We start from the raw sequence: 27,972 nt of genomic DNA on the forward strand, positions 1-27,972 counted from the left end.
TAAAGTTGTTGCTGGCATCTGTCTGTCTCGAGAGACAATGGAGTGCACCTCCAGGGGTGAAATCAAATTGAAGTGTCCTCCCTGGCCCACAAGTTTGGGCAGTGTCCCAGGCCATTCAGACAACAAGATCCACCTGCCAGCTTCACTGATGTGGTCCAAAGCAAAACAGAGCAATACGTTTGGGACCCGCTTGGCTGCAGGAGTTGCCAGAAGGAGGCGTACAAGGCCCGATCCAACCATCTTAGGGACTCCACTCTGGATTTGTGTAGGGTTTACTCCTGAGCCTTTTCTTCTCCTGAATGTATCCCACAAGCCAGTGGAGGTTTAGAATCTGAGTTTTCATTCTTCTACATGGGTTACCTTCCCAGGTGGACAAGCCCCACCTGTCCCCTTGTTTCCCTCTACAGCACGTGCAAAAGCTGCCTTCTTGACCATTGGACCCACGGTTGTCTGATCCTCTCAGTATGCTGGAGCCTGTCTTTGCATGCAGGGAAGTCCCTAACACACCAATGGTTTGACCCACTGACTTCCCTCACCTGGTTTAGCCGGCCAGTCAAAGCCATTCCCAGGACTGTGGCCGCTGTCTCATTCTGACAGCTTTTAGGAGCCACAAGTGAGAGGGTGGGGACCAAAGGGTGGCACACCAGAAGGATCATAGAATCATAGAGTTGGAAGAGACCACAAGGACCATCGAGTCCAACCCCCTGGCAAGCAGGAAACACCATCAGAGCACTCCTGACATATGGTTGTCAAGCCTCTGCTTAAAGACCTCCAAAGGAGACTCCACCACACTCCTTGGCAGCAAATTCCACTGTCAAACAGCTCTTACTGTCAGGAAGTTCTTCCTAATGTTTAGATGGAATCTTCTTTCTTGTAGTTTGGAACCATTGCTCTGGAGCAGCAGAAAACAACCTTTCTCCCTCCTCTATGTGACATCCTTTTATATATTTGAACATGGCTATCATATCACCCCTTAACCTCCTCTTCTCCAGGCTAAACATGCCCAGCTCCCTTAGCCGTTCCTCATAAGGCATCGTTTCAAGGCCTTTGACCATTTTGGTTGCCCTCCTCTGGACACGTTCCAGTTTCTCAGTGTCCTTCTTGAACTGTGGTGCCCAGAACTGGACACATACTCCAGGTGAGGTCTGACCAGAGCAGAATACAGTGGCACTATTACTTCCCTTGATCTAGATGCTATACTCCTATTGATGCAGCCCAGAATTGCATTGGCTTTTTTAGCTGCCGCGTCACACTGTTGGCTGATGTCAAGTTTGTGGTCAACCAAGACTCCTAGATCCTTTTCACATGTACTGCTCTCAAGCCAGGTGTCACCCATCTTGTATTTGTGCTCTCATTTTTTTTGCCCAAGTGCAATACTTTACATTTCTCCCTGTTAAAATTCATCTTGTTTGTTTTTGCCCAGTTCTCTAATCTGTCAAGGTCGTTTTGAAGTGTGATCCTATCCTCTGGGGTGTTAGCCACCCCTCCCAGTTTGGTGTCATCTGCAAATTTGATCAGGAGCACAACTGTAATTTGATCAGGAGCACAACATGTCCGCTCTATCTAGTCCTTTGTTTCTTATGAAATACTGCATCTTGATGTGCCTCCCCTCATAACTAGCTTCAATTGAGAAAAAGGAACTACCTAGCTGTGTTTTAAGCCACCAATACACAGGCAGCCTAAGACACATTTCCTTTTCTAGTGGGGATCTCTAGTTGTGATCTTTCCCTGCAGTTAAGAACATTGTCAAATTACATGGGAAGTGTCATAGCTCCCTGGTATAACTCCTGGTTTGAGCGCAGAAGGTGCCCTGTCCAATCCTTGGCATCTCCAGGTAGGGCTGAGTGAGATCCCTGTCTGAAACCTTGGAGAGCTGCTGCTGGTCATAGCAGACAATATTGGACCAATGAGTCTGATTCATTATAAGGCAACTCCCTATGTTCCATTCCTGAGCTTCTGCATCTGGACACATTTTACCTTTTGAACTGGCTTGTCCTAGATAAATGTCACCACCAGTTTTCACTAATTGCAGAATTGAGGTCAACATTTATACTGCTGTCCAAAACAGAGGGTTTTTTTAAAAAAATAATTGATTGGATTCTTAACTGTATAGATAACAAACAGAAAATATGAAGTCAACATAGAACATCCCCCCATCCGCCATAAGAAAACAGGAGATCTGGAGCATTGGCTCCATATGTAAGGAAGTCATACATCAATGGGAGGGGAGGATAAGTACAAATACAAGAATAGAAGCTGGACCTTGACAGAAGACCATAAGAAGATCATGCAAGCCAAATCGTTCTTGCGGTTTCTCACAGATGTTCTTTTCTGTGATTAGAGGTATACATTGCTACAAAAGTTGGGCGCCACCCCCACCCCGACTCTCTGCCGAGCAGCAGCAAGATTTCAGAGGGTTCCAAGCACTCACCCAGGGTCTGTGATCCTTTGGAGAATCATAGAATTGTAGATTTGGAAGGGATCATGAGGGGCATCTAGTCCAACCCCCTACAATGCAGGAATCTTTTGCCTAACATGGGGCTCAAACCCACAACCCTGAGATTAAAAGTCTCATGCTCTACCAACTGAGCAATTTGAAGAACTGAAGACACAGCAGAAACTCCTGCTTTAAGAAACATGGTTTATTGACCTATATATACACCTTCAGTCTGCATGGAGTGAGTCCAGATCTTACAGCATGGTCCTTTCAAGAGGGACTTGTACTTCATAGCAGAACAGCACTGGAGTCCAAGTCATTTCTCCTAACCAGACATCAGCCAACCTTCCCAAAATGGATCTCAGTTTTGGCCTCTTTCTGCTTCTTCCCAGCATACCTTGCTCTGAAGACTCTTTTCCTGTCACCTTTCACCCAGTTACTCTGGGAACCTTCTGTCTGTCCAAGCCCAAGATTCCTCTTACAAGGGCCATCAACACTTTTTGTCACATTAACTCCTTTACCCCAGGTGAGGCCCTGTCTTGGAAAGAAAGCTTTGCCTGTATTTTCCCTCCTGCCTGCAATCTTCCCTTCAATACTCCATCTAACCAAAATCCTGTTGTTGTTTAGTCATTTAGTCGTGTCCAACTCTTCATGACCCCATGGACCAGAGCACGCCAGGCACTCCTGTCTTCCACTGCCTCCTGCAGTTTGGTCAAACTCATGCTGGTAGCTTCAAGAACACTGTCCAACCATCTCGTCCTACGTCGTTCCCTTCTCCTTGTGCCCTCCATCTTTCCCAACATCAGGGTCTTTTCCAGGGAGTCTTCTCTTCTCATGAGGTGGCCAAAGTATTGGAGCCTAAGTTTCAGGATCTGGCCTTCCAGTGAGCACTCAGGGCTGATTTCCTTCAGGATGGAGAGGTTTGATCTTCTTGCAGTCCATGGGACTCTCAAGAGTCTCCTCCAGCACCATAATTCAAAAGCATCAATTCTTCAACAATCAGCCTTCTTTATGGTCCAGCTCTCACTGGGAAAACCATAGCTTTAACTATATGGACCTTTGTTGGCAAGGTGATGTCTCTGCTTTTTAAGATGCTGTCTAGGTTTGTCATTGCTTTTCTCCCAAGAAGCAGGCGTCTTTTAATTTCGTGGCTGATGTCACCATCTGCAGTGATCATGGAGCCCAAGAAAGTAAAATCTCTCACTGCCTCCATTTCTTCCCCTTCTATTTGCCAGGAGATGATGGGCCCAGTGGCCATGATCTTAGTTTTTTTGATGTTGAGCTTCAGACCATATTTTGCGCTCTCCTCTTTCACCCTCATTAAAAGGTACTTTAATCCATGAATACTGGTCAATTTCAGTTTCTTCAGCACCAGTAGTTGGTGCATAAACCAAAATCCTACTATTTATCAATTTCTAGGGTTTGGGGGGTGTCCCCCAATATTTAATAAAATAACAAGGTCCCACTGTATTGTACTAAAAGGCAGTGGCTCTTCTTTACGCTGCCATGAATGTAGATTGTGGGTAATCTTTTCTAAAATTGCATTGTTCCAAATGTTTTTGTATGGTGCTTGCAAGGACAGATTGCTCAAAAGTTTGTATTGTTGTACTGCTGTTTGCCTAGCAGCAATAAATAAGAATGTCAAAAACTTCTTTACAGGAACTAGCATGAGGCAAAGTGAGACAACTGCCTCAGGTGGCAAATGTTGAGGGGCAATGAGTGGAGAGAGCTCTGTGCATGCATCCCATGCAGAATCTCCTGCACCCAGTAAACTACTAGGCCATTGCCCTTGGGGTGCAATAGGGGCTTTGGTACATGGAATGGGACTGGGAGGAGGAGGCAACTTTTGCCCTTTGCTTCAGGCAGCAGAACCCCTTGGACATTTGAAGGACCCCTGGTTCCTTCAAATGTAAGGATAATATAAACAAATACGGGGAGTAAACAATAGTTTATGTAACTGATGCAGAAAGCTCTTTCTGAACCAGTGTCCAAAATTTACTTACAGCAGGACATTCCACCATAGGTAGAAATAAGTGTCTTTCAGGGCACAGCCTCTCCAACAATTGGGACTGTAGGGTGGGATGATATATTTTAATTGTGTGGGAGTTCTATACTGAATATTGTTCTGAAACGTCTTGCTCAAATCTGTTTTGTATGAACATGTTGCAGATGTATTCAAGAAATGATTCAGTAGCCTGGTTTGCACAAAATGCTGAACTTTATTTTTATTAAGCCATAGTTTAGTGACATGTGAGCTTTGTGCAGCTTAACTATGTTTGGCTTACTGCCAACAAACCATGAATAGAATCTTGTTTGGTTTTTAACTGTGGCTTAGCATTACATCTGAACCCAGCATTATTATTAACCTTGCTTTGGCTTACCACCCCACCCTAAACACTCACCAAACTACAAATATACTAGGGGTATAGCATTTGGGACAGGAACCATGGTTTGTCTGATCATCTGCTGGACAACACCTGGTTGATTCATGTTTTGTGACTTAATCAAACCATGGCATAGTGTCATGTGTGAAGAAGGCCAGTGACTTTAGGTCACAACAAGGAGCATTCTGCTGGGATAACTCAGTCAGTAGAGCATGAGACTCTCAATCTTAGTTTCCTACATTGCAAGGCGTTGGACTAGATGACCCCTCTGGTCCCTTTCTACAACTCTATAATTCTATGATCTTCATTCTTAGAATCCTAGAATCGTACAGTTGGAAGGGACCCCAAGGGTCATCTCATTCAACCCCCTACAATGCAATCTCAGCTAAAGCATCCATGACAGATGGCCATCCAGCCACTGCCTATAAACCTCCAAGGAAGGAGAGTCCACAACCTGCTTCACTGAGCTAAATGGACCAATGATCAGATTCGGGATAAGGCACCTTCTTGCACCCCTAATGCAGTGTGGTCTTGAGCAAAAGGGAAAGCAATAATGTTTACAACTACCAAACCCAGTATACGGTGTAATCATAGAATTGCAGAGTTGGAAGAGGCTCCGAGGGTCATGAAGTCCAGAAATCTCCACACACTAAGCAGCACTTTTGTGTTGCTTTTTGCAGCTGCATTAGTGCCAGCAGCCTCCCTCTCCCCCACATTCTCCATCCCCTTTCTTACTCTGAGCCATTTTTTGCACCCACTTGGGCTCCCTCTCTCTGTTGTCCCCTGGCATGGACGTAGTCAAGGGGGGGCAGCTGCCCCCCTAGATCCACAGATATTATTGAAAAGCATTGAAAGCATGGGCGGGAAAAGGATTTTTGTTAGGGTGGGACAGGCGTCTTGAACCTCAGCTGGCTATGTATTTTTATGGATTTGAAAGTACTCAATTATCCAAGGTTCTGCCCCCCACAGCAGAAGCCTGTCTCTGCAATGACCTATTTACGGGGCATTTTCACTTGTGATTTCTCAAGAACAGCTCAACAACTTTGGCTACCCCCCCCAAAAAAAAGCCTGGCTACCCCCATGCCCCTTGGCTTTATTTGCCTTGTTGTTTGCAGCTGCAAAAAGTGCCAGTGGCCTTCCTCTCTGTGTCCTTCACTTGCTAACTTGAAATTTCTTGTTTTTTGCAGCCACTTTAGCTCCGGTGGCCTATTCCCTCCTTTCTTAATCTCGTTTCTTTTGCTGCTGCTGCTGCTGCTGCCTCCGCCCGACTTCTCTGCCTTGCTGTAACAAGTGAGGAGTTTGAGAGGTTATCCAGTTGGGTAGGACACAGCAAGACCAGCCAGGAAGTTTGGGCTACTGTCTGTGCCACCAGTGATAAGCAGGGGAGTCCAAAGTGTGGGGCCAGGGACAGTCACCCCTATTCACACCCACCTTCCCAGGGCAGTCCTGCATCTGGGCAGCAGCTGTCTGGGGTTTCAGACAGAGGTGTCTCCCAGCCCAACCTGGAGATGCTGGGGACTGAACCGGGAGCCTTCTGCATGCAAAGCAGATGCTCTACTCTTGAGATGTGGCACTTTGCCTACAGCTCAGCTGCTCGTATAGCCAGGGATTATGCTATGGCCTTGAGCAGGCATACTTAATCCTTCTTGCAGCAGAGGCAGACATGAGGCAGCGCTGCAGAGCCCTGCGACTATGACATATGCCTCATGGTAGTTCCTGTAAAGAATATTTATTGATTTTACAAATACAAAGTGTAACTAAACACAAACTAATAATATAAAGAGATTCTCCAAATCCCGCAGTTTCCCCCCCCCCCACCCCCTCCATGGAGTCTCCTTTTAAACATCTACAACTGCATATTCATTCGTACTCCAAATTTTACATCAAACCATATTGTGCATAATAATTTTTACACTACAAGTGAATCAAAATCCTGCTCTTGTTTCCATCTAGGAGTGTGCCGAATTTTAACCTCGCACAAGTTTCTGTTGAAATTTGAAAGACCAAAGTCTGTCTTCCCTCTCACAGATTTTGGATGATGACTCTCTAAGCAAAACAGTCCAGCTGACTTTTTTTCTTTCCTGATTTGTTTCAGAGATCAGCCATAGCTACAGATGCCTGCAGAGATTTTAACACCACAGCCTCCCTCATATTGTGTTCCATCACCACCATCATCATCACCACCATCGCCATCATCATTATTATTGACATTTATATACCACCTTTATATTCCAAGGATCTCAAGGTGGTGTACATGGTTCATGCTTCCTCCCCATTTCATCCTCACAACAAACCTTTGAGGTAGATTAGCCTAAGAGATGGTGACTGGCTCAAGGTCACCCAGGGAGCTTCATGTAGGGTTGCCATTTGTCCTCTTTTTCCAGGACATATCTTCTTTTCCAGGGATAAAATTTCTGTCCAGGTGGATTTTTAAAATTTGCCAAAATATCTCTGGCTATAGTTTCTGGATGAGATGTAGACAGGACTTGCTTTCTTCTTCTCTTCTCTTGCTCCCCACCAGCAATAGATCACAGCTTCTGTAGCCTACATAGAGTAAAGGTAAAGGAACCCCTGACCATTAGGTCCAGTCGTGGCCAACTCTGGGGTTGCAGTGCTCATCTCACTTTATTGGCCGAGGGAGCTGGCGTACAACTTCCGGGTCATGTGGCCAGCATGACTAAGCCATTTCTGGCAAACCAGAGCAGTGCACAGAAACACCGTTTACCTTCACACCGGAGTGGTACCTATTTATCTACTTGCACTTTGATGTGCTTTTGAACTGCTAGGTTGGCAGGAGCAGGGACCAAGCAATAGGAGCTCACCCTATCACGGAGACTCGAACCACCGACCTTCTAATCAACAAGTCCTAGGCTCTGTGGTTTAACCCACAGCGCCACCCACGTCCCCCTACATATAGTAGGGGTATTTAAAATGAGAGATGTCATAGCGTTCTCTTCTTCATTCTTCAAAATATGGCAACTCTAGCTTCATGGCCAAGTTGGGATTCAAACCCTGTTCTCCCAGGTCCTAGTCCAACACTCTAACCATTACACCACACTGGCTCTCATTATGAGGTTATTCTGAGGTGTCACAATGGCTCCAGGGCGGTTCAGCTGGTCGAGAGCTGCCCAGCTGAACCAAGGGGATTTGGGGAATGTTTATCTGCGTTAAATATGGAGGTAAGGGGGAACCCAGTAGACATGGGTTGTAGGAACAGAGGAAGCTGCCTTATACTGAGCCAGGCCATTGGTCCATCTAGCTCAGTACTGACCACACTAACTGGCAGCAGCTGTCCTGGGTGCTAGTCAGAGATCTCTCCTAGCCTCACCTGGAGACAAAACACTGGGGGTTGGGGGAGACATTCCCATGGAAAGCAGACCAGTGTCTCTTCTAGCCAGTGATTTTTTTTTCTGGGGGGATAGGGTGGGGGAACTCACTACAATGTCTGTCTGTTTGTTTATTGTGGGCCCAGTCACAGTGCCTCCGCCCAGGGAGACAATGATCTGGATTAGAAACGGCCACAACTTTATCGATTAGAGATATAGGTGGATTTTTGGCTCAGGCATTGGGTGTATGTCTGTTCCAGCCCTCTCTGCCAGAAATATATATATATATATATATATATATATATATATATATATGCAGGTTTTGGTGTCCTCGGGTGTCTTCCCGTGTAAAAGTTGGGGTGTCTAGGCGACGTTTCGACGAGGTCTCACTCGTCATCTTCAGGCTGGTGCTTTCGGCTTCTTGTTACTGGAACAGAGCAGGATCTCAGTGTTTGAGTTCCTATAAATACTGTTGAGGGGGTGTGGTGTATAGCCTCCAATGTTCTGGGCAGAGAGGAAGTTCCCAGGCTAGTGTGCCTTTTCTTCTTTTGTTCCTTAATTACTTGAGGGATATCTTGAGTGATTTCTTGAGTGATATCCTGAGTACCACTTAGGTGGGTCATTAGGTGTGGATTAGTTGCTAAAGTCTTTGTGTCTTGACCTCTTGAACTTTGTGAAGAGTTTTTCTGAGAAGATGGCTGTACTGCACTTAGTTGTGCTCTGGCTTGGCTTCGTGTATAGGGGCGAGCTGTGGTTTTGTGGCCTGTGTCAGCCAGATCTGTGTAGGGATTGCAGGGGGGTGCAGCATCCGGAGGTGCCACCATGGTTTGGCTACTGGATGGTGTCTGTAATTTATCTGTGGAGAGGGTCTGGGTTTGGGTCTGGTGTGGTTGATTGGTGATGGCGTTCTGTGTGCCTCTGGATCTGGTGTCAGTTTTTGTGGGGAGGGCTAATTTCCAGATGTCTGGCAAGCGGGATGTGTCGTCACGCTTGTTCATGTTTTGTAGATTAGGACGTCAAGGAAGGGAAGTTGGTTGTTGGCTTCTATTTCCATAGTGAATTGTATTTTGGGGTGTAGGCTGTTGAGATGTGTGAGGAAGCTATCCAGTTTTTCCTTCCCGTGTGGCCAAATTACAAAGGTGTCGTCAACATATCTGAGCCAAAGTTTGGGTTTGTGTTCTGACTTGTCTAAAGCATTGGTTTCAAAGTGTTCCATGTACAGGTTTGCGATGACCGGTGAGAGGGGTGATCCCATAGGTGCTCCTTCTATCTGTTTGTATCTTTGTCCATTGTGGATGAAGTACGTGTTGGTTAGGCAGTGGTTGGTCAGGTCCAAGATGTATTCGGGGGGATTGTATTTGTTTTGAATGGCTGTCAAGGCTTCATTAATGGGTATCTCTCTTCACACAAGTGCCCATTAATGAAGCCTTGACAGCCATTCAAAACAAATACAATCCCCCCGAATACATCTTGGACCTGACCAACCACTGCCTAACCAACACGTACTTCATCCACAATGGACAAAGATACATACAGATAGAAGGAGCACCTATGGGATCACCCCTCTCACCGGTCATCGCAAACCTGTACATGGAACACTTTGAAACCAATGCTTTAGACAAGTCAGAACACAAACCCAAACTTTGGCTCAGATATGTTGACGACACCTTTGTAATTTGGCCACACGGGAAGGAAAAACTGGATAGCTTCCTCACACATCTCAACAGCCTACACCCCAAAATACAATTCACTATGGAAATAGAAGCCAACAACCAACTTCCCTTCCTTGACGTCCTAATCTACAAAACATGAACAAGCGTGACGACACATCCCGCTTGCCAGACATCTGGAAATTAGCCCTCCCCACAAAAACTGACACCAGATCCAGAGGCACACAGAACGCCATCACCAATCAACCACACCAGACCCAAACCCAGACCCTCTCCACAGATAAATTACAGACACCATCCAGTAGCCAAACCATGGTGGCACCTCCGGATGCTGCACCCCCCTGCAATCCCTACACAGATCTGGCTGACACAGGCCACAAAACCACAGCTCGCCCCTATACACGAAGCCAAGCCAGAGCACAACTAAGTGCAGTACAGCCATCTTCTCAGAAAAACTCTTCACAAAGTTCAAGAGGTCAAGACACAAAGACTTTAGCAACTAATCCACACCTAATGACCCACCTAAGTGGTACTCAGGATATCACTCAAGAAATCACTCAAGATATCCCTCAAGTAATTAAGGAACAAAAGAAGAAAAGGCACACTAGCCTGGGAACTTCCTCTCTGCCCAGAACATTGGAGGCTATACACCACACCCCCTCAACAGTATTTATAGGAACTCAAACACTGAGATCCTGCTCTGTTCCAGTAACAAGAAGCCGAAAGCACCAGCCTGAAGATGACGAGTGAGACCTCGTCGAAACGTCGCCTAGACACCCCAACTTTTACACGGGAAGACACCCGAGGACACCAAAACCTGCATTCCTGTACCCGTGAAAATCTACGAAAGCATATATATATATATATATATAATTTTTAAAAGGTAAGGGAACTCAGTCCACATCCCACTTCCAGGCTCTTGCTATATATATATATAAATCCCTGCCTGTTGTGGTGCATGGGCTCAGCTGCTGCCCGTAGAAACCATCCTTGGCTCCTCTTCTTGCAGACCAACGACAACTCCTGGCAAACATTAACTGCTCAGTCTTACTCCTAATGCATTACCTGCGCGACAAGGTGGGACTGCACAGGACAGGTGAGATGAGTTCCCAAAGCACAAAGAAAGTGGACGGCAAACCCTGCCCAGTTGGTGGTCAGGAGGCAACAAAGACTGCTTCCCTTTGGTTGACTGTACTACGGATCCTGCAACAGGTAGTGCCAGGTTGGGGGGGGGGAATGACATGCCATCTTATCTCAAGGTGGAAAATATCCTGTGTCCACACTGCTTGTGACTTCTATGTATCAGAAGTACAAACTCAAAGGAAGAGCCTTGGGCTCTGTTGACTGACTAAAAACTGGCCACCCATGAAGGTCCTTAACCCATCCTTAATAAATGTACTTTGGAACTCCCATTTTCTTTTCAGCTCCTGTGGCTCCTCTTTCCTGTTTCAACAAGTGGAGATTTTTTAATTCTATTTTTCATCTGCATTGCACCTGGGATTATTTTGGATATATAAATTGTTTTCATTGTTTTTAGATATGAAATCCACTATATATTTTGGAAGGTTGTTTGTTCGCTACGCAACTGGATGCCTTTTAAGACATCATAACTAAATTTTGCATGATGGTTCCTGAGTTCAAGCAGGTTTTCATCTAATTTTGGATAAAACTGGACACCATTTTTGAATGCAGGGCCTTTGAGGGGATGGCTCCCCATCTCTGACATATTTTCTCCTGGGAGGCTTGCATGGTGCTGAGTTGAATGTCTTTTGATGTCAGCGTGTGGAGGCTGGTCCGCTAGGGCCCCACCTACCATCTTCTTACTTACAAGTAGTCCAGGTGTCTGCCTGCCAGCTCTCTCCTCCTTAGTCATAGTCTGTGTACCTACCATGCTTTTAAACTGCATGGCTTCCCCCAAAGAATCCTGGGAACCTTAGTTTATCCCCTCACAGAGCTATAATTCCCAGAACCCTTAATAAAATGCAGTTCCCAGGATTATTTTTTTGGAGAGGAAGACATGTGGGTGAAATTTCCAAAAAGCAGTGCTTTGTCCTGGATCTTAGGCAAGTCAATCAAAAAAATGCAACCCTACCATATGTTTAGTGGCCAGGGCTCCCCCCTTAAAGAATTCTGGGAACTATAGTTTGTTCAGGGTGTTGAGAATTGTTAGGAGACCCCTAATACCCCCACAGGGCTGTAATTCTCAAGAGTTCTCTGGGAATAAAGATTGTTAAAGTCTTTTTTAAAAGAAGAAGAAGAAGAAGAAGAAGAAGAAGAGAGAAGAAGAAGAAGATTCTAGTACATATTTTTCATAATACAATAAGATAAAAGAAACTAATCTAAATAAAAACAAAAACAGAGAAACAAAGAAGGGAAATACCAAAAAGAAACCCAAATTGAATAATAGAAAAGAAAATAATAAAATAAAAATAAAAATTTGCTGTCAGCAAGAAGTTACTCAAAATATTCATTCTAGAATGGCACCAAACTGATAAAAGGCAATATTTTCTGAATCTTCTGACCCAAATAGATTAATTCATTTTCCTTTGTACACAAAAAGTCCAAAAGGGCTTCTCTAATTATTATTATTATTATTATTATTATTATTATTATTATTATTATTATTAAATATCAGCAATAGTCTTTCTGTATCAAATATATTGATTGTTAAATTATGTGGGAACTGTAGTTCTGTGAGGGAAATAGAGACTTCCTAACAACTCTCAGAACCCTTAACAAACTGCAGTTCCCAGGATCCTTTAGGTCGGGGAAGCCATTACTGTTTTCTGTGCTTTTGAGCCCTACCAGTCCTAAGGGACACTAGTCAACACCAATCCAGTTGCAACCCTTTTCTACTTGCCTGAACCTTTCGGGACCTGGGCATGCTTCTGCATTTCCACTAAAGACTTATACTCTGCTTTGCATTGAGCCACATTCTGAATAAATTTGACTATTTGAAGTATGTTGCTTTCATTGTTATTGTCTTTAAATGTTTCTGGATCAGGCCCTAGGGGAAAGCTGGCAATTAAATAACCACAATTACTTTTTTCAAGAGTGTAAAATGCAAGACTGAGAACAGGCAACTCCTGGCGTAGTTGTGTTCTGTGGGGCTGACCCACAACCATTGACCAAAGGAGGAGAGTGTCGTGGACTTGTTGGAGACAGAAGAATGGTGGGAGGAACCAGTTGGGGAACTCCCAAGGGAACAGGGCTCAGAGCCTGGGGAGTGGTGGTGGGATGACAATGAGTAGTCACAAGGAGAAGAAAGAGGGGCGAGACTGGGAAGAGGAATTGTCAGAAGCTGAAGAGGAAAGAGGGTTTAGTGAGCAGGGAGAGTCTGCTTCTGAGAAGATCAGAAGCAGAGGCTGAAGAGGAGAGAGGCCATGAGGCAGAGATAAATCAGGCTTTTGAAGAGTCACAGATGTCCCCCTACCTGCTGCAACAAGCCCCCATCTCCTCCTGTCTCCTAGCCCTAGAAGAGGGCTGAAATGGGCAGAACAGCAGCAGGCTCCACACAGGTGTAGTCTCTAATTGTTTGGGGAAAGCCCTGGTGAGGAAGGGACTTAGATGGCTGTGGGGAGGTAGGGACTTTCAGTCTCAGCAACTGATTTTTATGGGGTAAGACCTACCAGGGATGAGCTGCTGTGCTCCTTAGGCCTGACAGCCAAGTCTGTGATGGTCGTGTTTTTGCTAATAAAGAGTTAAGACCAACTTTGAATGCTGTGAATGCTCCTTGACAAAGAGGCAAAGTCCCTGCTTACACAGAGGAAAGGAGGTGAACCCACCCACTCCACTGCCCCCCATATCTCTCTGTTCCCTTTTCAGATCCCATTGACTTGTGTGAAGAGAATGGGACCCTGAAGCTGCTATTCCTAGTCAAGTTTCCAGAAGACAATGCCAGCAAGTTCCTCACTCCCCGTGTGACCTACTACATATGTAAGGTGGAGCGGGGCGCCACAGGTACGTCCAAGGACTAGGAAGCCCCCCTTCCCCCACCTGCACAGCTAGTTCTACAGGTGGTAGCCACACCTTCCTGAAAGTCATTGCTTCCTTGGCTCCAAATATTCCCTTTCTCAAAGGCGTGGAGTCAGACATACACAGGCTTCCCACTGGTAGCACAGCTGGCAGAGCTGTTTCAAAGCAAACCCAGGGAGCTGCCTCTTAAATTGCTGTTACTTTTTCTTGACCCATGCAGTCATAAGGTCTAGAAACTTAAAAAATGAAACCTGACATTTCCTCTTTGGATTTTGCTATGTTTTCTTGTGTTGTGCTAACTCATCCTTCTCCAGCATAAGGAAGTGGCAAGGCATCTGCTTAGCATGCAGAAGGTCCCAGGTTCAATCCCCGGCATCTACAGGCAGGGCTGGAAACGCCCCCACCCCCATGCCCAGCCTGAAACCCATCAAACTTCTGAGGAGGAGCTGTGACTCAGTGGCAGTAATCCACTCAGCATGGGCTGTAATCCCCAACATCTCGGAGGACCCCAGGTTAGGGAGGTTTTATTAGCACCTTGACTGTGCCTGCTGATCTGCTGACAATTCAGCTTCATTTTCTCGCTGGCTGTGTTTATTATTATTATTATTATTATTATTATTATTATTATTATTTATTATTTATTATTATTATTATTATTAATTGGGTCATTTGCCACAGTATATTTTTGATTTTATGGGTTGTTTTGTGTAGCACGCAATGGGGAATTTTAAGGTATGTGTGTGAGTGCCTTAGCTGGCATTTGCAAAAGAGCAATTGCCATTTCTTGCGTTTCGTTCAAGGTGCCACTTACCCACCTCTGATCAGAAAGCTGCTTCTTGACTTATGCAATATATTATATTGAGCTATACTGTTAGTATTATCTGCTCTGACCAGCAGTGGCATTCCGAGGTCAACAGCAAAGCTTTCCCCATGACCCTTTACCTGCCATTTAACTAGCAATACCAGGAACTGAACTCGGGACCCCAGGGGACTCTGTCATTCTTTGCATGCAGAAGGTCCCAGCTTCAAACCCCAATAGCAACTTCAGGGCTGAGAGAGACTACCTGTCCGAAACCCTGGAGAGCTGCTGCCAGTCAGAGTAGACAATCCTGAGCTAGATGGACCAATCTGGTATGATGCAGCTTCCTTTGTCCTGCATGCTTGGCAGGTGCTCTTATACAGAACTAGGGGATCTCCCCACCCCCACCCCATGGACTCTTGCCGGGTACTCCATACCTGTTGTACCTGGTGCCTTCCAGAAACTTGTGGACTACAATTCTTAAGGGAAAAGGCAGTCCAAAGCATCTAGACTTGCCAGACAGATTGGGGAAGGCTGGCTTGCACCCAGGTTTCTGTGAGCTTACCTCTTGGGAAAGAGAGCCAGTAGGGGCTGGAGGTTCAAACTCCCACTTGGCCACAGTCTCTGCCTCTCAACCTCACCTGCCTAACAGGGTTATTGTGAGAATTAAATGAGGAGGGGGAGAACTTTCCCAATTAATGCAGCCTGATGGAAGATGGAGAGCCTCCAAGCCATCTGCATCAACCTGGGCTGCACCTGGAAAGGGATTATCAAGGAATGTAAGGCAGTGGCTTCCCCTTTCTTTATAACTGTGGATGCTTCATGGCAACGCTTTGTGGAACTGGCTTTTCTAATCTTTCGGAGACCACAGAGAAATCTCCCTCCGGCTGGAGCCAGGGCTGCATCTGCCACAATTCTGGATGTACAGAGCAAAAAAAAGAGCACAGGACAGGGTCCTGAGTGCAGGATTTGGCTTTCTGTGAATCTTGGCTTCCATTAAGGAACAAATTCCTAGCCCCTGTAAAAGCAAAAGATACACTCAGAAATATTTGGATGGTGACGAAATCTCAGAAGCTAGAGGGGTGGCTGAAACAGAGTTCTGGATGCTAGTAGGTAGACTTTTATTCTTCAGTATCATGCTAGTCTTGAGGGTGAGCCAACTGAGAACTCATGGTGCAAAAGAAATGTGTGTGTTTAATTGGCACAATCTGCAGGTTGTCCAGGGGGCAGGTTAGGGAATGCAGCTGCTCTTGGCACCAAAATATGGCTTGGGTTGGGGTGGAATCTCCCTCTCTTTTCTTTCATTGCGCACCTGCTCCTCCTGTTTATCGTCTTCTCCTAATCTAATTGAAAACATTAAAGAATGCTCATAAGAGGGAAGCAGGACTGTGCCTGCCTGCCTCCCACCCACTCAAGGCTAGTTGGTCCATTGTGTGGGGGAGGTCAGGGCGTTTGTGCAGCCGAGAGCTTTCGCAGTAAACAGCTGCGGCTCTAACTATGTAGCCCTTCCTTACTAATGCCAGCTGTGTCTCTTCCACTGGCCTGCAGGTACAGTCCTCTTCAAAGAACACATGAACTCCCCTCTCGGGTCTTTGTGGCTATGGATTCCTGCGTCCCTCTGGCATAAAGGGTCTATGGCTCTTTCCTTCTTATTGCCCGGCAGAAGGGTGCAGGGCTGACTCAAGAGCTGATTTTGACCATCCTCCTTTGAACGCCTTCCTTGTGTGTCCAGGCAGTTCTCCCTTAGGGACAGAACCTACATGGCGCCTGCCTGGGGAAGTTGTTTCCGGGAACTTTAGTTGTGATTCCTGCATTGAAGGGTGTTGGTCTAGATGGCCCTTGGGGGGTCCCTTCCAACTTTACAGTTCTATGATTCTTTGTATTCCCCCTTGAGCTCCTGGGAGAAGAAGGCAGGATATAAATGCAATAAATAAATATAAAATAAATAAAAGGCAAATGGCAATTAGCTGCAGGCTGGTAGAAATCAGCCGTGAGCATTCTCCTGATTGCAGAGCACTCAGCCCAAGTTCCATGTTGCAAATGCATTGCAAAGCGTCAAAGCGAGTAACACAGGGTTCTCTCTTTGCAGGGTCGAAACAAGAAAACAGCTACCGGGCCTTTCACCCTATGTACAAGCACCCTCCAGTAGAATTATTGGGTAGGAACTTGCAGAACTTAAACTTCTATTCTCAGTGTATCACAACGCAACTCTGAAACCTACGAAGTCAGGGCAAGTAAAAGTAGCCCCTTTTACATTTCCTTCCCCTGTGAGCAACACCATATAGGAGAAAGGGGCTAGAAAGAAGTTTTTCTCACCCTCTCTCTCAGTGAAAAGAGAGGTGCTGGAAATCACCATGAATGCCTCCTTTCTTGTTCTCTTAGAATGGCAATGGTGCCCACCTGGCATGTGCTGGAACCCACATCAGATGGGGGGAAGCCTTGCTCTCTCATATTAAAACTCAGCAGGGTTATGCAATGAAGCCAAATGGTGGGAGATTCAGGACATACAAAAGGAAACAGAGCAGAACTGAACTATGGGACTCTGTACTGTAAGATATACTGCTGGCTGCCAACATGGATGACTTTTAAAGGGTTTCAAACAAGACTGTGGAGGTTAAAGCTATCAGCGGCTTCCAGCCATGCATTTTCTACAGTGCTGGAGGCAGTGTTCCGCTGGATTCCAGTTGCCAAGGATCACAAGTAGCAGGGGCGCTGACTCCTAAGGGCTGAACCCCTTTGACCCCCCCACATTTGTTAGCAGGGGGCTGAGCCCCCTCAATATTCGTTCAAACATTGTGCATGATATTACAATGCCGTACATGTCACCCAGAGGCGATGCTGTCATGCAAGTCAGCAACACTGCAGCTCCTCCTCCTGCTGCTGCTGTGGAGGGGAAGCAGCCCCTGGCCATGGTGGTGGCAGGAGGTACAGGAAATGTCAGCCATGGAAGCTGAGTGATACCCGGGTGGCATCACCTCTGGGCATCACGTCTGACATCCGGGTGTCATGCAGGACGTTGTGGTGTCGGGTAACATCAGCTCACCCAGCGCTTTCCTGAGTCAGCACATCTGACAAATAGGAGGAACTTGCTGTTGAACTTGCCTCCTGCTTTCAGGCTTCCCCGTCAAGGCCTCTGGCCACTGTGATAACAAAATGTTGGACTGGATAGGCCTTTGGTCTGACCCAGCAACCAGGTTCCTCTAATGTTTATTTGTTTTGTTTCATGAAATTTATATAAAGTGCTCCTTGACTGCCAAACCCAAAAACAGAGGAAGCCTCAAAGAAGTTTTCAAATAAGGAAAGTAAAACAGTGAAATTATCTGGAAAAGAAAATGTCAAAAACAAGAAGTATTTAAATATTTAGTAAGCTAAAAAACCAGGTTAAAACACATGTCAACGTTGTACATGTCTGGTTAGCCTTGCTGAAATAAATTCTTTTTCAGCAGGTGCTGAAGAGGATACAGTGAGGGCAGCTGCCTGGTGTCAATATAGCGGTACCTCAGTTTACGAACTTAATCTGTTCCGGAAGTCCGTTCTTAAACTGAAACCGTTCTTAAACCAAGGCATGCTTTCCTTAATGAGGCCTCCCACCGCTGGTGCCCTTCCACCGTTCAGATCCCATTCTTAGACCGAGGTAAAGTTTGCAACCCGGGACACTACTTCCAGTTTTGTGGAGTTTGTGAAGCAAATCATTCGTAAGCAGAGCTGTTCTTAAACCGAGGTACCACTATAGGCAGGTTATTCCAATGTGTAGCTGTTCTTTTTCTCCAAGTGGTGGTATATTCTAGACAGACTTTGACACCTAGCATATTTTATTTTTTTAAATAGAACTGAGGCACTGGGTGTCAGGACAGATGCCAATCCTACTCCCTTACTTTAGGTCTGAGCAGAAGACTGTTATCTTTACTAGAAATTTCTGGGTGAGCCAGCCAACAATTGCCCCAATACCCTCAGAAACCTGAGAGGCAGAACTGTCAACCACTGGATTAAGAACAAAGCAGGTCCCCCACCAACCATACCAGCCTTAGAAAAGATTTCAATATATGGGCACAACAAACCTTTTTATTCAATAATACAAGCAAGTTGCATAAGAAAAGGGTAGTTCCGTTTGAGGAATGCTTCACCAGGAGAGTGCAGGCAGAAAAAAATAAAATAAAACAAACCTAAATTACCTGTCTCTGATCTTTCCCTCTTGTTGAGCACCAATCTCCAAGTGGTGAGAGACTCCAGAGGTTCCAGGCGATTACCCAGGGTTCGGTTTGCTGGCAGTAAGGGACAGCAGAGACTGTGGTGTCTTTATGGCATATGACTTATTCACACATCTATGCAACCTGGAGGGGCTCACAGCATTAACACCCCAAGAAGGTCTTGCTTCTCCCAGTCACAGCCTTTCTTCAAAATCTCCTCCCACCACCTCCCCAATTTTTAAAGTCAACAACTGAAACAGAGCCTATTGCTATCCTTGTTTTTAGGAAACTCTATAAGTCATGGGTTCCAGGCATATACCCAGGGTTCAGTTTCCTAGGAATGAGGTTCAGCGGAGACTGTGGTGTCTTTATGACATATGGCTTATTCACACATATACACAACCTGAGCCTACGCTGGAGGGGCTCACAGCATTAACAACCAAGAAAGTCTTTGTTGTCCCAATCACAGCCTTGGATTCCAGGAGAAATCAAGCATGGCTCTCCCTCTCTGGCTTGCGGCTGCTTCTAACTTCCAGCTCTCTCTCACACACAACTCTCCACTCTGGCTTTTGTCTTTCTAACTTAACACCTAGTTGAGGGAGGGCCCCCCACCCATTTGCCCTCTGGCACAGAGCCACTTCCTTTGTTACCTTAAAGACCTATACCTAGGCCATTACCAAGAAGCAGCCTGGCTATTCCAATAATCGAGTCCTTGCTGGTTCCAAGAATAGAACTGACTTGGGCATACAGCCTAACTGCCCCTCCCCCACTCTGCCCTGCAAACTCACAACACTCTGCTTTGCTCTAGCCTTCCTTCAATCCACAACAGAGATCCAAGACTCCTAGATTAGACAATAAACCAACACGCAGTCAGGAAATAGGCAGAGGGCTTGTTCCTTTTTTGACTGGTGGTTTTATATCTCTAGCAGGTCAGGCCAACTTTTATCTTCAATCCGGCCGATCCAAGGCTCTTTAGAGGTATCTCTTATTTTATAATGAACTCCAAAAAGGGGGCGGGGTGGGGAGCCTCCGCAGCTGGACAGTGTTATGAGAATTAGCGGGCTTTCATGTTTGCCTTGGACAGGCTAGCCCAAGAGATAAGCAAGCATCCTAAGGCTACTCATCATTTCTACTTTCCCATACTCTCTTTCCGTTCAGAGCCAGGCCGGCCGTTACCAGTCCCAGCACAGAATCCCAGATTCTGACTCTAGAGAGTTGCTACTCCTAACACCGAGAAAGATCTAGCAGGGCTCTTCACCAGCTACCAGAGGGGCAGCAAATGAAGAAAGACTCTGGGTCAAAGATCCCCAGCACACTGTGGCCAGATGTGGCATGTGCTGGAGTTTAGGGCAGATTCGGAGCTACCCAGCTCTGTAAAGAGAAGGAAATAGGCAGAAGAAGTGCATGGTAGCTGTGGGCTGCATCAGGGAGATAAGGAGGATGTTGACAGTGTGCATTCAGAGAAGGGAGACCAAGAGGGATCTGGAATCTGTGAGGGCTCTGGAATCAGAGTCCTTTGAGGGTGTGGGCATGTTAGGCTAAGGAGAGACATGATAGCTGCCATCATGTATTTGAAAGGATGGAAGTTTATAAATCTATGCAAGGCATGGAGAGAGAGAAGATAGGGGGAAGTTTTTTCCTCCCTCTCTCAAAACACTAGAGCTCATGGACACTAAGTGAAGCTGATTGCTGGGAGATTTAGGGCAGATGATGGAATCATAGAATTGCAAGGGACTCCAAGCACCATCTAGTCCAACCCCCTGCAATGCAGGAATCTCAGTTAAAGCATCCATGACAGATGGCCCTCCAATCTCTGCTAAAAACCTCCAAGGAAAGAGAGTCCACCACCTCCCAAGGGAGACCATCCCACTGCCGAACAGCTCTTACTGTCAGAAAGTTCTTCCTAATGTTTAGTCAGAATCTCCTTTATCATAGTTTGACGCCTGCCCTCCAAAGCAGAAGAAAACAACCTTGTTCCATCTTCCAGGAAATAGCCCTTGAGATATTTGAGGATAGCTATCATGTCTCCTCTCAGTTTCCTCTTTTCCAGGCTAATACCCAGCTCCCACAACCATCCTGCATAAGGATTGGTTTCCAGACCCTTGATAATCTTAGTCATCCTCTCTGCACACGTTCCAGCTTCTCAATGTCCTTCTTAAATTGTGGTGCACAAAACTGGACACAGGACTGCAGGTGTGGCCTGACCATGGCAGAATAGACCAAGACTATTACTCCCCTTGATCGGAACACTGTACTTCTGTTGAATATAGGCAGACTAGAATACCATCGGCTCTTTTTTTGCTCATGTTAAGCTTGTGGTCCACTAAGTCCCCTAGATTCTTTTCACACGTTCTACTGATAAGTCAGGTTTCCCCATCTTATCTTTGTGCAGCTGCCTATTCCTGCCCAAGTGCAGAACCTTAGATTTGTTTCTATTGAAATTCTTTTTTTTTAGTTTGGACCCAGTTCTCCAATCTGTTAAGGCCACGTTGAATCCTTTTTTTCTGCAGCATTAGTTACCCCTCTCAGTTTGGTGTCATCTGCAAATTTGTTGAGCATCCCCTCAATTCCTTTGTCCAAGTCATTTATAAAGATGTTGAGCTCAGGACAGTACTGTGTGGCACCCCAATTGTCACTTTTTTCCAGGATGACAAGTAACCATTACTGAGCACTCTTTGGGTTCAGTCAGTCAACCAGTTACAGAACCACCTAACAGCTACAAATCTACCTCATCTAGCCCACATTTTATCAGCTTCTCTGCAAAAATATCGTGGGGGAGTTTGTCAAAAGCCTTCCTGAAATCAATATACACTACATCTTCAGCATTCCCCTGATCCACAGGGAACTGCATCAAAAAGAAATAAATAAATGAAATTTGTCTGGCTTAACTTGCTTTTGAGAAGTTAGTAATCACAGCATTCTTTTCTAAGTGCTCACAGACTGACTGTTGAATTATCTGTTCTAGGACCTTCCCTGATATAACATAAAGTACTTATTAAAGTACTTAGATGGGATGCAGGTGGCGCTGTGGGTAAAAGCCTCAGCTCCTAGGGCTTGCCGATCGAAAGGTCGGCGGTTCGAATCCCCGCGGCGGGGTGCGCTCCCGCTGCTCGGTCCCAGCGTCTGCCAACCTAGCAGTTCGAAAGCACCCCCAGGTGCAAGTAGATAAATAGGGACCGCTTACTGGCGGGAAGGTAAACGGCGTTTCCGTGTGTGGCTCTGGCTCGCCAGAGCAGCGATGTCACGCTGGCCACGTGACCCGGAAGTGTCTCCGGACAGCGCTGGCCCCCGGCCTCTTGAGTGAGATGGGCGCACAACCCCAGAGTCTGGCAAGACTGGCCTGTACGGGCAGGGGTACCTTTACCTTTACCTTTTTACTTATTACAGATAGGTAGCCGTGTTGGTCTGCTATAGTCAAAACAAAAAAAAATCCTTCCAGTAGCACCTTAAAGACCAACTAGGTTAGTTCTTGGTATCTGAAGAAGTGTGCATGCACACGAAAGCTCATACCAAGAACTAACATACGGTAGTTGGTCTTTAAGGTGCTACTGGAAGGAATTTATAAAGTACTTATTCACTCAGCGCATAGTGGAACTCACTTCCCCAGGAGGTAGAGATGGCCAGCAATTTGGAGGGTTTTCAAAGAGGATTAGACAAATTAATGGTGGAAAGGGCTTTGAAAGGCTACTCTCCTTAATGGCTGTGCTCTGCCTCCACAGCTGGAGGCAGCAATGCTTCTGAACAGCAGTTGCTGAAAACCACAGGAGGGGAGAGTTCCTCTTTGCTCAGATCCTGCTCCATGGTTTCCCACAAGTATCTGGTTGGCCACTGTGAGAATAGGATGCTGGACTAGATGGGCCATTGGCCTGATCCAGTCATGGAGTAGGCTTGTTCTCTGTTGCTCGGAATGGTCTGGAGATATCTATATCTATATATCTATATATCTATATATCTATATATCTATATATCTATATCTATATCTATATCATCTGTCTGTCTGTCTGTCTGTCTATCATCTATCTCTGTGGGGTGCAGAAATAATTTGATGGGTAAGAGTGCTGGTTGAAATAATAATGAAACATAGGGTTTATTACTCCTAGTAAACAAAGCCATTCTGAATACAAGCTCCCATGTGGCTGTCATGGAATCATGAGGTCAGCTAAAAGGAAGGTCCAACACTAACACTAACTGAAGCAGCAGCAGAAAGGAAGTTAAGCTGAGAGAGAAAAAATGATCAGCAGAAGGAATCAGTGAAGGTCCAAGCCTCTATCCCACCTCTCTAACTTATTGCAAGCATCATTGCTTTGCACCCAACAAGGCTGGACAGCAAGAGAAACTTCAGAACGATCAGAGCTGTTCAACAACAGGACAGCATGCCTTGGAAGGTGGTGGTTCTCCTTCCCTGGAGGCTTCTGAGCATCTGTCAGGGATACTGTAGTTGTAATCTTCCAACACTGAGCTGGGGTAGGGGTTGGACTTGATGTCCTCCAGGGTCCCTCCCAACTGAGAAGAATGCTATGATTTTCCAGTGAACACCAGGTTGGTCTTAAGCTGGCCCTGAACTACTTTTCCACACTGTTCTGCCTCTCCAGATGCTCACTCAGAGCAGGGGTTGCCTTTTAAGCTCAGCCAGTCACTGTCTCTCCCACAGCTTCAGCCCCCGCTTGAGAGCCAGCGTGGTGTAGTGGTTAAGAGCAATGGACTCGTAATCTGGTGAACCAGGTTTGATTCCCCGCTCCTCCACATGCAGCTGCTGGGTGACCTTGGGCCAGTCACACTTCTTTGAAGTCTCTCAGCCCCACTCACCTCACAGAGTGTTTGTTGTGGGGGAGGAAGGGAAAGGAGAATGTTAGCCACTTTGAGACTCCTTAAAGGGAGTGAAAGGCGGGATATCAAATCCAAACTCTTCTTCTTCTTCTTCCCACTTCTGTAAAATGGCACAAATCGGGATGGTCACATCCACATCGTACCTTGAAAGCACACAACTTCCCCCCAAAGAAACCTGGGAACTCTAGTTTGTTAAGGGTGCTGGGAATTATAGTTCTGAGTGGTGAACTACAGTTCCCAGGATTATTTGGTGGGCACTGCTAAAAATGTATGGAGTGGATGTGGCCCAGCCTCATCAGGGTGGTTGTGAAGCAGAGAACAAGTCTGATTTAAAAAAAAAAATGTTTTGGAAATTGTAATTGCTGCATGCACTGTGACAGGCCATAAAGCTGTGTTTGGGTCGATGGTGCAGCCAGCTGAGCTTTTCAAGGCTGCAGCAGAAGGTCCTCTTCCCACTGAGCATCTCTGCTTCCCTTCAGACTCCTTGCGTAACCAGTGTGACATCCTTGAGAAAAGCCGCCTCAAGATTCTCAAGAGCACAGATGGCAAGAAGCCCCCAACCATGGAATCACTCCTGTCGTGCATGGCAGTAGCAAATCAGATGGTGGTGAGGCACTCATTTTTACCGGGGGGGGGGGGAGATTCAGCTCATTTTGGCCCTGTATAGCTTGTCTGACGTGACTCCAGGACTTGCCATGCACATACCCCTCTCTTGTCTAGACTCCATTTAGGCAAGCAAAAGGGCTTGTTTGAGCCAGGTAAAAACACCCAGGGAGGGTGTGAAGCAGGGCTGGTGAGAGGCGTGGCCTGGGGAGAAAGAGGGTGTGGCCGGGCAGGGGTGCAGTGCTAGGGGAGAATTCTGCGGGCTTGACAGAGATACCTGCTGCCCTTAGTTTTCTCACCTCTGGTTTAGCATCCTATCTCTTTCCATCTTCAGCACCTTATAGCCTTTGTGATCTTGCCACTAGGGAGCTAGTCTCCTCCTGCCTCAGGGAATTGCCTTTCTTCCCAGGGGTTGTTGTTGTTTTTTAATAAAAAAAATTCTGGGCAGGGTGGGGTTGACTAAAACTTGTCTTTAACAGTAGCGCATGTGCATAGATATTAAGGTGCCAGGTATAGTTTACCGCTTCACACCACTCTGGTATTTTTTATTTATTTGTTACATTTATATCCCACCTTTTCCTCCAGTGAGCTCAAGGTGTTGCACATGATTCTCCCCTTTTCATCTTCCCCAAAATCCTGTGAGGTAGGCCATGCTGGAGAAAAGAAGTGCATTTCCTTCTCTTGCGTTTGCAGTTAATGGATGTGTTACTTTAAACCACAAGACAACACAGTTTGTTTAGCAATGTGGCCAGCACTTATGTGTAGTCTTTGCTTTGTCTAAGTTAACCCCACCCCTAAATGATGAGCTGTGTTTTGTTTGCTGTTCTCTCCCAACTTGTTGAGACAATATGTCTGTTATTTTCTCTCTCTCATCTACACACATCCAGTAAATAGTTGCAGCATGAATAAAGCCTTTGTACTCCAGAAACTGTGTGATTTTTTTCAACTCAGTTCACCCAAGCTGCAAGGTCTGTTAACAGGTTAGGCTAAGAGATGGGTGCTAGCCAAAGGTCCCCCAGTGAGCTGTGTGGTTTTGGGATTTGAACCCTCCTTTCCCAGGTTTTAGCCTGACAATCTAACCATTATGCCACATTGGTTCTTAACTTTTGAACTTTGGACCCAAAACTTTTCCCCCTGATTTCTCTTTAACTGAGTGAAGAATTGCCTTCTTGACTTTTAAATCAGTGGAGGAGGGCAGGGCTGTTGGAGAGTAGATGGATGCAACCAACAGCCAAGGGAAAGGGAGTCTTCAGTCATGTGCAATAGCAGAGAGAATGGTCGGGGAAAGAGAGATACTTGTTTGGAGCACTGGGGTGTTATGGGCACACCCCTGCTTTCACCTGAGAGCCAGTGGTGGCATAGTGGTTAGCGTGTCAGATTAGGACCTGGGAGACCAGGGTTCAAATTCCCACTTGACCACATGACAGTGGCGTAGCGTGGGGGGTGCAGGGGGCCCGGCCGCACCAGGCACAACATCTGGGGGTTAGGGTTAGGGGGCGCAAATCCACGGGTTAGGGGGTGCAAATTACTTGCCTTGCCCCGGGTGCTGACAACCCACGCTACGCCACTGCCACATGAAGCTGACTGGGTGACCTTGGGTTGTTGTTGTGGAGATTAAACGAGGAAGGGGGAACCACGTAAACCACCTTGAGCTCCCTGGATATAAAGTTGAGCTATGGATGGATGGATGTTGAGTTCTTGCCACCTCCGCCTCCTTCAAGGGCCACTGCTGCTGCACCCTAAACTCTGTTGATCTGTGTTTGTCTCCTATGCCCAGGGGAAAACCAGTGGGAAGTCTGGGGCCAGTTCGTCTGGCGGCCTAGATGATGAGGGCCAGCCTCGTAAGACGACCACAACAGCCAAAGCCAGATGGGAGATAGGCAAGAAGGATAAGCACCGCTGAGTACTGGAGGTGATGCCCAGAGGGAGCTGCAGCCCACCATCACTGTGAATAAAGGCACCTTTGGGCCTGAGTCACCCCTGGCTCCTTCTCTTTGGGGGTGCTGCTGGAGTATTGGGCGGAATGGGGAGCTGCCCTTTGAAGCAAAGCATGGATTGCAGCTGCATTGTCTGTTGAACCCATTTTGCATTCAGAGACGGAGCCCTCTTATGTGTGGTTGTTTTTTTTAAAAAAAGGCTGATGTCACCAGGGAGCCTTCTGATTGGAGGCTCCAAAGCGAAGCTGCAGCAGAAAGTGGATCTGCCAGAACACGGTGGGAAGAAACTCCCGACAAAAGGCACCATTGCAGGCAGGCAGGAAGTTGCAAGGGGCTGGGCTGTCTCATCTGCTCCCTCCTGTCCTGGATGCATGCCTGTGGTCCAGTTTGGCAGCACCTGCATCCTTGGCAAACGTTCAATGGTGATCCTTTCCTTGGTGGCCTAGTCTCTGAGAGCCAGGGTGGCACTGCCCTGCCAGATTCAGCCTGCCTTCAGCCAGGCCCCAACTGCCTGCTCTCTCACTCGTAACTGGTCCAGCCCATGGGTGGCACTGCCCGCCAGTTCCCTCCTACTTGGTCCCAGTGCTGCTCTTGCAGAACCTCAGACGTGAGCAGGATGAGGGGAAAACTGGAAGTAGTTGGCTCTGGCTCCATTTACTGCTTGGGCTCCCTGCCTTTTGCCACGCCAGGTCATCAGGAAAGACATGTAGATAGATGTTGGAGACTTATGGCATGAGCGTATTGCCATGCCTATGAACACAAGGATATAAGAGCCCTGCTGAATGAGGCCAATGGCCCATCTGGTCCAGCATCCTGTTCTTACATTGGCCAACCAGATGCCTCTGGGACATCTGCAAGCAGCACCCAAGCACTCTCCCTTCCTGAGGTTTCCAGCAACTGGTATAAAGAAGCATTGCTGCCTCCAACTGGGGTGACAGACTGAGCCAACCCACCCATGAGGCAAGCAGAGCACCTGCCTCCGACGACAGAAGCACAAGAGAGGTTTTTCCTGTGTGCCGCGTTGGCACTCTGCCTCTCTTCCTGGTGTTGGGGAAGACAAGTGGCAATGCCACCTGCTGGGATACCTCCCCTCTCAGGTGGAGAAGTCAAGCAGCAGAACTTTGCTGAATGCCATGGCACTCTGCAAATTCAGAGAGAGCCAGGGCATTCTGGTAGTGGAACTGGAGTGGGAGGGCATAGCAGGAGGCAGGAATTCCCATTTCGCCTTAGGTAGTGAAATGGGATGGGCTGTCCCTAGTAGCAGACCAGAGCCATTGTGGCCAGTAGTCCTCAGTAGCCTTCTCCTACATGAATTTGTCCATTCCTCTTTTAAAGCCATCTGAGTTGGTGGCCATCACTGCTGCCTGTGGAAGGGAGTTTCATAGGTTAACTATGCGCTGTGGAAGACAAGTTGGGAGACAAAGCTGCATTAGGGTGTGAAACCCAATCAAAGCAGGAGTTCTGTTGGTTTTCTGTCCCTATTTGGGGGAAAACGGGTGTATGTGCTAATTCATGATGCCCAAAGAGGGGAGCTCAGATCTGAGTCAGTGAAGAAATTCAAAATGGAAATCAACCGCCAAGCTTCTAGATCTGGTTTTTTTAAAGAGACTAGCCCTGGCTACAAAACAAGGTCCCAAATAATGTTTTCACAGTGTGAGAAGCAGAGGAGAATAAAAAAAGGATTTAAATAGCTCTTTTTAAACAGCTAAAGCTAATTTTTGAGTTATTTAAATCTCTTCTGACAGCATGGATGTGTCTGTTCAGAAACCCTGGAAGAATAAAAATGGTTGGGTAAATGGAGTTCATAGAACTGTAGAATTGGAAGGA

At 46.6% G+C, this 27,972-nt stretch overlaps 1 protein-coding gene across 2 annotated transcripts; it reads left to right on the forward strand.

Annotated features, from left to right (window-relative positions):
- Positions 1-7,898: 7,898 nt before the first annotated feature.
- Positions 7,899-26,181, forward strand: LOC309361743 (uncharacterized protein CXorf65 homolog). Of its 2 annotated transcripts, XM_081896843.1 has the most exons (6): positions 7,899-8,000; positions 10,827-10,913; positions 13,643-13,777; positions 16,681-16,749; positions 24,085-24,212; positions 25,986-26,181. In XM_081896843.1, the coding sequence occupies exons 1-6, from the start codon at positions 7,976-7,978 to the stop codon at positions 26,109-26,111; spliced, it is 570 nt and encodes a 189-aa protein (XP_081752969.1). In that variant the 5' UTR covers positions 7,899-7,975; the 3' UTR covers positions 26,112-26,181. The 2 variants fall into 2 exon arrangements, with proteins under 2 accessions (XP_081752969.1, XP_081752970.1); XM_081896844.1 differs by lacking the exon at positions 16,681-16,749.
- Positions 26,182-27,972: the final 1,791 nt, after the last annotated feature.

This window comes from Podarcis melisellensis, assembly GCF_964234715.1.
Source record: "Podarcis melisellensis genome assembly, chromosome: Z".
NCBI classification, from domain to species: domain Eukaryota; kingdom Metazoa; phylum Chordata; class Lepidosauria; order Squamata; family Lacertidae; genus Podarcis; species Podarcis melisellensis.